Genomic DNA, 9237 nt, shown 5'->3' with positions numbered 1-9237 from the left:
TCCACCTGCGTTTTCATCGCAACGTGCGTGACAAGAGGAGGATATCCCTGGGCGGTGCCACACCGTTGGCCATGGCATGGGCACGGAGCACGCGCTCCATTGACTTCTTTTAACCTCAGCAGCGCATCACACAACCAAAACCGAAAACAAAACACCCGAGCAGAAAGAAAAACACCATCCTAATCAGACCCAGCTCCACCGCACCCACCCACCTACCCTCTCACCACCCCGCGGGCCCCCCGCGGGGCTGGCCCTACGCTTCGGCGACCGGAGCATGGAATCCTCGAGGTCGCGCCCCCCGGATCTTAATCAAATCGAATGGGAATTTTGACGTCCGCAAGGACAAAGCCTCAGAATTTTCTGCTTCCGCCTCCCTTCTCTCTCCCTCTCTCCTGTTTCGTCTCGCTTTCTCTCTCCTCCTCGCTCCGCCTCCCCTCCTCCCTCCCTCCTCCAGTCCACAGACCCAAATCCCGTCGCTCGCACACAGGGACGAGAGGGAAAGATTTTTTTAACGAACTGAATTTTTTTATCCCGCTGTTATCTCCCTCCGAGCGGCAGCGCAGCGGGGAAGCCTAAACCCTAGCCGGAGCGGAGCTTATCCGGCGCGGCGGCGGCGGTGGTGGTAGTGCTGCTCCTCGCGGCAGTGCGCGGCCGACGGCGCGTCCCTGCGGGCCTCGCCGCGCGATTTGGCGCGGGTTCGAGCTCTGGATCGCCGGATTCGGGGCGGACTGGATTTTGCTGGCTGGTTGCGCCGGTGAGCGGCGTCGGGTTCCGGCGTGTTTCGCTCCGTGGGTTTTCGGTGACGAGGTCGCTGTTGATGCTGCTGCTCCTTAATTGTTTTCTCATTTTGCGTGTTTGCGCTCGGGATGCTGCGATCTAGTCGGGGAGTTGGGGTTGCTTAATTCTGCTCGTGTCTGGTGCCTTGCTCGTTTTTTTTTGTGTGTGTTGGGTGGGGGGGGGGGGGGGGGGGGGGGGGGGGGGGGGCTCCTCGTCAACGTCAATCAATGCTTGAGATCGAGCCGATTTAAGAAAAATCTCAGTTTGGATGCTCGTTTATGTTCTTTCTATGGTTGATTTTGGGTGGTGTGGATTGGTGCTCAGTAGATTTGTGCTGGAGATACCACTCTAGATCCAATGCTTGTGTCCTAAAGCTGTAGTCTCTGGTTGTTTTCAGGGTTTGCTGCCTTGTTCCTGCCCAATTTTGGCGGATCTTGCGGCCGTTCCGTGCTGAAAGGATGGCGAGGTGAGTGGTGACGCGCTCGATCTTGGGAGTAGTTTCTGCTGAGTTCCTAGCTCTCCCATTGCCTGCAACGATGGTATCGTCAGGGCCGCCGAACCCAATGGGGCCTGGGCAGCCAGTAGGCGGTGCCTCACTTCTCCGGACAAGTTCTAGCCTGCTCAGTGGTGGCCAACAGGGAATGGGTGGGGGTGGCGGCATGCTTCAGTCGCAGTCCCCGTTCTCATCTCTCGTCTCCCCAAGGTCTCAGTTTGGTGGAAATGGCTTGCTGGGAGCAACCTCTAATGTCTCCTCCCTGCTTAATCGGTCATCGTTTGGAAATGGGAGCCCTGTTCCAAGTCCAGGACAAATGCCAAACGGTGGGCTTCCGATGAATACCCTTCAGCAGAGAGGGGGCCTTGATGGCGCTGGTGATTTTACTGGCACTGGAGGATCCGATCCTATGTCGTTTCCATCCTCCTCCTCGCAGGTTAGTTTGGGCAATCACCTAGGTTCAGATATCCTGCAGCAGCAGCAGATGGATGTGCGGGATTTGCAGCACCAGCAAGAGCAACAACATCAACAACATCAACTGCCGATGTCTTACAACCAGCAGCAGTTGCCGTCACAGCAGTCGCAGCCGCAGGCTGCAGTGAAGTTGGAGAATGGTGGCAGCATTGGTGGAGTCAAATTAGAACAGCAGATGGGGCTGCCTGACCAGAATGGCCCAGCCCAGATGATCCGCAATGCTGGAAATGTAAAATTTGAGTCGCAGCAGTTGCAAGGGTTGAGGGGTTTGGGTGCAGTCAAGATGGAGCAGTCGAGTTCCGACCCATCAGCATTCTTGCAGCAACAGCAGCAACAACAGCAGCACCATCACCACTTGTTGCAACTCACGAAGCAGAACCCTCAAGCTGCTGCGGCTGCCCAACTGAACCTCTTGCAACAGCAGCGTCTTTTGCATATGCAGCAGCAGCATCAGCAGCAACACCAACAGATTCTAAAGAATCTGCCTTTACAGAGAAACCAATTACAACAGCAACAGCAGCAGCAGCAACAACAGCAGCAGCAGCAGCAGCAGTTACTTCGTCAACAGAGTCTAAACATGAGAGCCCCAGGAAAGCTGGCTCCTTATGAGCCAGGTACCTGTGCAAAAAGATTGACCCATTACATGTATCATCAACAGAACAGACCACAGGTAAAAGATTTTGTTTGTCTGTTTGTTTGTTTCGAACAAGTAATTTTGTGCTCCAAGCAAAAGGCATGTACTTACAACTTAGGGTATTTACCCATTCCTTTTGATGCAGGATAACAATATAGAGTACTGGAGAAACTTTGTCAATGAGTATTTTGCTCCAACTGCTAAAAAGAGGTGGTGTGTGTCTCTCTATGGAAGTGGTCGTCAAACTACTGGAGTTTTCCCTCAGGTGGTGTCTTGCTCCGACTGCTAAAAAGAATATGCATCTCTTTCTCTTCTGTTCTCCTATATTTGATTTATGCAAGTAAATTCAGTTCTATTAGTTAGTCATAGCCTTAGAGAATTTGGAGTAACACATAGGTGTTTTGAGTATAATTTGCCTTTTAAATTCTTATTTATAACTTTCCTTATTTGTTTGCACCTCCAGGATGTCTGGCACTGCGAAATATGCAATCGAAAGCCTGGCCGGGGCTTTGGTAAGCATCATTTAATTTTGTGCATCCTCCTCTCTTACTCGTGTTTCTGGTTTGATCTTATGTTCTTATCTTTACAGAGACAACAGTAGAGGTCTTACCGCGACTATGCCAAATCAAATATGCGAGTGGTACATTGGAAGAACTATTGTATATTGATATGCCACGCGAATCCCAGAATGCATCTGGACAGATTATTTTGGATTATGCAAAAGCAATCCAGGAAAGTGTCTTTGATCAATTGCGCGTGGTACGTGAGGGGCATCTAAGGATAGTTTTTAATCCAGACCTCAAGGTACTGTTATTCAATTTTGTACGTTGTTCTTCTTCCTGTCATTATATCGGTTCTTCTTATGATACTATTCTTGAATAAGTGGTGTCTTTTGGACTAACATATATTGCACAATCCTGTACCATTTCCTTCGATTGAAGATTGCATCTTGGGAGTTTTGTGCTAGGCGTCATGAGGAACTGATTCCGCGGAGATCAATAATACCTCAGGTATGATTTTTTTTATCGCTAGACATATTTTTACTCACAGGTCATGGATCTTGTTATTTATATTCAATTTGGATTGAACATCTGCTATATTTTTGCACTGTGGTGTTTAATTCAGGTTAGTCAGCTTGGCACGGTTGTACAAAAATACCAGGCTGCTGCTCAAAGTTCAACGAGTTTAACGACCCAGGACATGCAGAATAATTGCAACTCGTAAGGAGATCGGCTCTGATGTGCTTAATATTTTTCATCTGAAGTTCTTTCCTGAATTCAAATTTACATATTCTCTTGTCATTTGGTTTAGCCAAACTGATGCTGGTGCTATCTATTATATTTTCGTTAATGGTTTGTCCACTTCTTTTCTTCATGTATACGTGTCTGTTCTGTTAAAATTTATTATCTGCCTTCCCTGTAAAGGAGCCATTTGTTCGGTGGAGCTAGTTTCCACAGTGAGTTGTTTTAGATGCATTGGACGTCATGGCAAGGTGAGAGCCAAGATAATGCGGACCTTAGTCCAAAACAAGATAATGTGGGTAGGGTAAAGGTCTGAAGACGGGCAAAGGCACTTGGTTTCAACAATCCCGCGGCATTGCTTGTCCCTGACGTTGAAGAGTGTCTCAGAGGCCTATTAACACCCATGCTATGCACGGACTGGGGGTACCTCTTTACTTTTTAGCCCATAACACAAGATGTATACATGTGGTAGCTCCTCTTGAGCCATTCAGTATTTTTGACTGCCATAGTTGACTTGGTTTTTATCATATCACCCTTTATGATCAAACCAAACCAACTGGATTTACTGTTTTAAGCAAAACAGGATGAAAAGGCTAGTGCTGTGTGCCAGCTTGTCTCAGGTCCTAAGGGCTTATAGAAGTTGTCAAATAAGTTCCTCTTGCCAAATAGGCACATGACTAGTTAAGTGTGCCCGGTGAGCTTTGCAAAAGTAAAGGAGTTGGTAATTCATCTCAGTCTTGGCGATGAGCACCCATGATCCAAGTGTTTGAAAGGGAGGACGACTACTGCAAACCTACATGCTATAGCTAGGTGCTACAATAACCCTTATCATGTGCACACGGGCTTCATCTGGCTAAAAATCGCATATTTTAGGAACCAAATAATTGATCATTATGATTATTTTCTATATTAGATATTTTTATTTTCATTTGTCAAGAATTTTTTTCTAAATATGTGCATTCTCTTGCTTGATGCGATGGAGGGGTTACCCAGGGTTTAAACCATGACCACCACCACAGCTCAATGATGAGATCTCAAGCACCTGGGCCTGTCTGACACAGCAGCAATAAATCAGGCCATAATGTAGAAAACTAGAAACACCACGTTAGAGATTATAATGATTTGTTTATATATTAGATATTTCCTTTTAGTTAGTTGCTATCCTTTTAGTTTCCTACTGAATATTACCTTTCACCAACTCCCATCAATTTTCATTGTACTTTTCAAGTTCATGCTATATAACAGGACACTTGTTCAGTTGTTCTTACTTTCCTTGCTGACTGTTTCTTTGAGTAACTATTACCTTTCACCAACTCCATCAATTTTCATTGTACTTTTCAAGTTCATGCTATATACTTATTGCAATCTTGTACAATTAGGTTTGTTGCATGTGCGCGCCAACTGGCTAAAGCCTTGGAGGTGCCTTTGGTAAATGATTTAGGATATACAAAAAGATATGTCCGCTGCCTTCAGGTACACTCTAATCTGATATAGTTTCCATTCATGTGTTATATTTTCTAAATTGTTTCATAAGTATGCACTTTTTTCTGACCATAAGCTCCTATTTTTTTCATGCAAAACGTTGATACTCTCAGATTGCGGAGGTGGTAAACTGCATGAAAGATCTGATTGACTATAGCAGGCAGACTGGATCTGGACCAATCAGTATGACATCTTAATCATTTTACTTTGTTGATTTATCACATCTCATATCATCAGGATGGCGCAAACTCCCGCATACCACTCTACACTCACAACACCGGAATTAGTGTTCTTTGGGCTCTATTTTTAATTACCATTATTTATTTAGTCAAGTTTCCTTGTGGTACATTTTCTACATGTGTAGGCATGCCTCTTAAATACTCCCTCCGTCTCAAAATGCAAGATCATTTTTGACACTAGTGTAAAAAATGAGTGTAAAAAATGATCTTACATTTTGGGACGGAGGGAGTACCTTAGGGTAGTTATAAGGTAGGTGAGCATTCGGTTTTGGTGAGAAATCACTGCAACTATCGTTTCATGCTGCCGTTATTCCATTCATCACTATAAAAGGCTACATTGGTATGCCTGGGAAAGAGTGGTGCCTGGCTTCAGCCTGTGATGTTGATTATTTTGCCTTGACCCATTAACTGGATTAGCCTGGGGTATAAGTGTTTGTTTGGTGACCTGGGCATGAAAGAGTACTGAGCGGTAACAAACATGGCGGGCTTTATGCCGATCACATCATTATATGTGCAGAAGAATTGTGGTTGGTAAGCCAGCTGCACAAAACCAAGCAATTAAGGAATGTATATGACAGTCATTAGGAGTTGAGATGTTAGGAAGTTAAGAGTCTTGCAGGGTACTAGCAGGTCCACCTAATTCATAGGGACCACCATGCTAGATATATATTATATACAGATAAGAGTTCGAGTTGGTTAGTCTATCCGCATGCATCCAGTTTTTGAGTTAAAGTCCAGTTTGGTTGATCAAGGAGTCTAGTACAGTCAAGGCTGTCTGACAAAGCGAGCTGGCATTGTGAATGTTGGATCAATCAGTAAGATAGCAAAACTTCTCAAGACTCGGAGCCTCTCTTCCATTTCAGGGATGAGAGATCGAGTGCTCTATCCCCTGTCTTTGGACCCTTTAACCTGCCCAATTAATCCACAATACCTACTGTAATGGCTCATAAACATCCTAATTGACCCATAACTCGCTGAGCATAACGAATAAAATATTCCCAACTACATCAACATGCGGCATGAAGAAATCCCAAATCTGCAGTGATAGGCATCAGTGGTGGGCCAGCCTCTTGGTGGCCGGATGGTCTCTCGTCGCAGCCTCTTGATGAGTGCTGGAGCTCGTATGCGGCAAAGGCAGGCCCTATAACGACAGAGCTTTGATGCGGTGGCGGCACACAGCTTGCTGCCATTGCTCATCTCTCCCATCTGCCTTTGTTAGGTCGGTATTAGCTCCCAGGCTGCAGCTGCCACACTCAAGGTGCTCAAACTCCTCAAGCACCTGAGCCAGGCTATCCAGGTCACCAGCCAAACACCTCCCACGCAGGTCCCATGGATGCTCTTTGCAAGGCATGACGTGGCCGGTGATTTCAAGTTTTCCAACCACTTCCGTAGGAAGGAAACTGTAATCACCTGATTACCATATAAACTATATAGTTAACATTGCATCTCCGGTAGGAAACAACTTCTAAATACTCCTAGACCATTGGTGCCTGCCCCTGATCCTCATGGGAATGGCTGGGGAACTGAGTTGCCTGGTTCCTGCTGATTTAGTTCCTAGTCACACAAAACACAGTAGCATGTTGGTATGCCATTCAGCAGCCTGTGATTTCTCGTCGTATTATGGCCTTCTATTTGCTAATTTATGTTTGTTTGGCCATATGTAACACTTGCTGTTATTTCTATTTCAGATAGCCTTCATAACTTTCCTCGGAGGAGTCCAGCAGGTATTAACCCTCTTCAACCACAGCAGCAACAGCCTGAAGAGCAGCAATCTGTTCCCCAGAGTTCAAACCAGAGTGGCCAAAATTCTGCTCCTATGGCTGGTGTGCAGGCTTCTGCCTCTGCCAATGCAGACGTGACATCAAATAGTTCTTTGACGTGTGCACCCTCTACATCTGCACCCTCGCCATCTGTTGTTGGGCTCCTCCAAGGTTCAGTGAATTCTAGACAAGATCATCCAATGGGCACCGTAAACGGTCTGTATAACAGTGGAGATGATGGCGTGATTCCCAAGGTGAACTCTACAAGTTCATTGCAGTCAAATCCGTCTCCCTCTTTCTCTTCCCAGGTGCCCACATCATCCAATAACAACATGATGCCCGCCCCTCAGAACACAAACCAACTCAGTTCCCCAGCAGTATCATCATCAAACTTGCCTCCAATGCAGCCACCTGCAACTCGGGCTCAGGAACCTGAGCCAAGTGATTCCCAAAGCTCGGTTCAGAGAATCTTGCAAGAGATGATGTCATCACAAATGAATGGTGTTGGCCATGGAGCGAATGACATGAAGAGACCAAACGGACTTGCCCCTGGTATTAATGGGGTTAACTGCTTAGTTGGTAATGCGGTCACAAATCACTCAGGAGTGGGAGGAATGGGATTTGGGGCCATGGGTGGATTTGGTTCAAATAGTGCAGCTAGTGGACTGAGAATGGCAATGGCAAACAATGCAATGGCAAACAGTGGGATGGCAATGAATGGCAGGATGGGGATGGGGATGCATCACAGTGCACATGACCTATCACAGTTGGGCCAGCAGCAGCAGCAGCAGAACCAGCACCAGCACCAGCAGCATCAGCAACAGCATGACATAGGAAATCAGCTGTTGGGTGGACTTAGAGCTGCAAATAGCTTCAATAATCTTCAGTATGACTGGAAACCCTCTCAATAGATTGATCGGAAATACAAGTTCAATATGATGATGGTGCAGCTGCCCTCACTGGGCTCATTGCTTATGGAGCGTCAATCGCTTGCTCTCTTGTGTCCAAGCATTGGTGCTTTTGCACCAAGGGTGCCATGGAAAGGAATCATAGGCGATGGCAAGCATCTCAGCTCGCGGCTGTATGTTGCAACAGTAGTTGGTTCCCTGTGTATTATGCAACTATGGTACTGGGCTACCTGCCTCGGTTATCTTACCGAAAGATAGAGTTAAAAGATTAGAATCTGCCTGCACTGGGCATGGTCGGTGTCAGTGTTTGGTGTTATTTCTCACCCGGAAAAGAAGTTTTCCCTCCTTTTTTTTCCTTAACGGATGACATCCGAACTGTAATTTATCACCGCCCTTGCTGTAGCAATCATATGTGCTGATATCTTCGCCTGAGAATTCTCTCGTTGTAGCCTTACTGTACTCTGTATAAGCTGTCATATTGACTCGTGGAAAAAGTATCAAGAATGTTTCTGTCGGGTAAAAGGTGCACTCTTCTATCCCAGATGTTTCTGTCAGTGATTTGTTCTTGAAATAAGTAGGCTCCACCATTTTAATTTGTTATGTCATAAGGTAGCTCGCTGAACACCTAGCGTGCTTTTCTGAATATTGTCTGGCGTGTTTGGCAGCACGGGATGTATAAGTTTTTTTCTTCTTGAATAGCGGGGCATAACGTGAACTCCAGTGCGCGACCTATCCTGTCCGGGTGGGATAGACGGGATAGAACGGATGAATAGTGTGGGCCAATGCGCGACCCCAAACGGACAAATGTTTGGATTTCGTCCGTTTTCAACCCATCATCGGTCTAAACTTGTGCCGAGTATGGGGTGAAATGGACATCACGCGGACGGGGTTGACGCACGCCCTTGTCCCCCCATGGCCCGCCTGTCGGGGACACTAGCAGTCCTTTTGCTTCCAACGCTTCCATCCTCTCTCCCCGCCCCACCCCGTTGCCGGCACCGCCACTATTCTCCGGCTGCCCCCTCACTGCGCACCCCCCGGTCGTCCATACCAAACCACATCTCGACATGGCTGCCACCACGCCTGCGCTTTCGCCGTAGTTTTGGCCGTTGATTGGAGGAGATTTGGCCGTCGCCGTAGTTTTGGCCGTCGATTGGAGGAGATTTGGCCGTCGCCGTCGTAGCCGGTGGAAGAGGGGATATGACCGCCGGTGATGTACCACGGCGGCCACG

The 9237-nt window shown here is 46.9% G+C and overlaps 1 protein-coding gene across 2 annotated transcripts; it reads left to right on the top strand.

The window, feature by feature from the left end:
- The first annotated feature begins 367 nt into the window (after positions 1 to 367).
- LOC125550884 (transcriptional corepressor SEUSS-like) lies at positions 368 to 8530 on the top strand. 2 transcript variants are annotated; one of them, XM_048713994.1, is made up of 10 exons: positions 368 to 754; positions 1175 to 2414; positions 2524 to 2643; positions 2842 to 2890; positions 2968 to 3182; positions 3320 to 3388; positions 3504 to 3598; positions 4999 to 5092; positions 5215 to 5284; positions 7029 to 8530. In XM_048713994.1, exons 2-10 carry the CDS (start codon positions 1314 to 1316, stop codon positions 8009 to 8011), a joined length of 2796 nt encoding a protein of 931 aa, XP_048569951.1. In that variant the 5' UTR covers positions 368 to 754; positions 1175 to 1313; the 3' UTR covers positions 8012 to 8530. The 2 variants fall into 2 exon arrangements, with proteins under 2 accessions (XP_048569951.1, XP_048569950.1); XM_048713993.1 differs by having other exon boundaries at positions 368 to 807.
- The last annotated feature ends 707 nt before the right edge of the window (positions 8531 to 9237 follow it).

This window comes from Triticum urartu, chromosome 4 (genome assembly GCF_003073215.2).
Source record: "Triticum urartu cultivar G1812 chromosome 4, Tu2.1, whole genome shotgun sequence".
NCBI lineage: Eukaryota > Viridiplantae > Streptophyta > Magnoliopsida > Poales > Poaceae > Triticum > Triticum urartu.
This window is presented reverse-complemented; position numbering and strand designations above follow the sequence as displayed.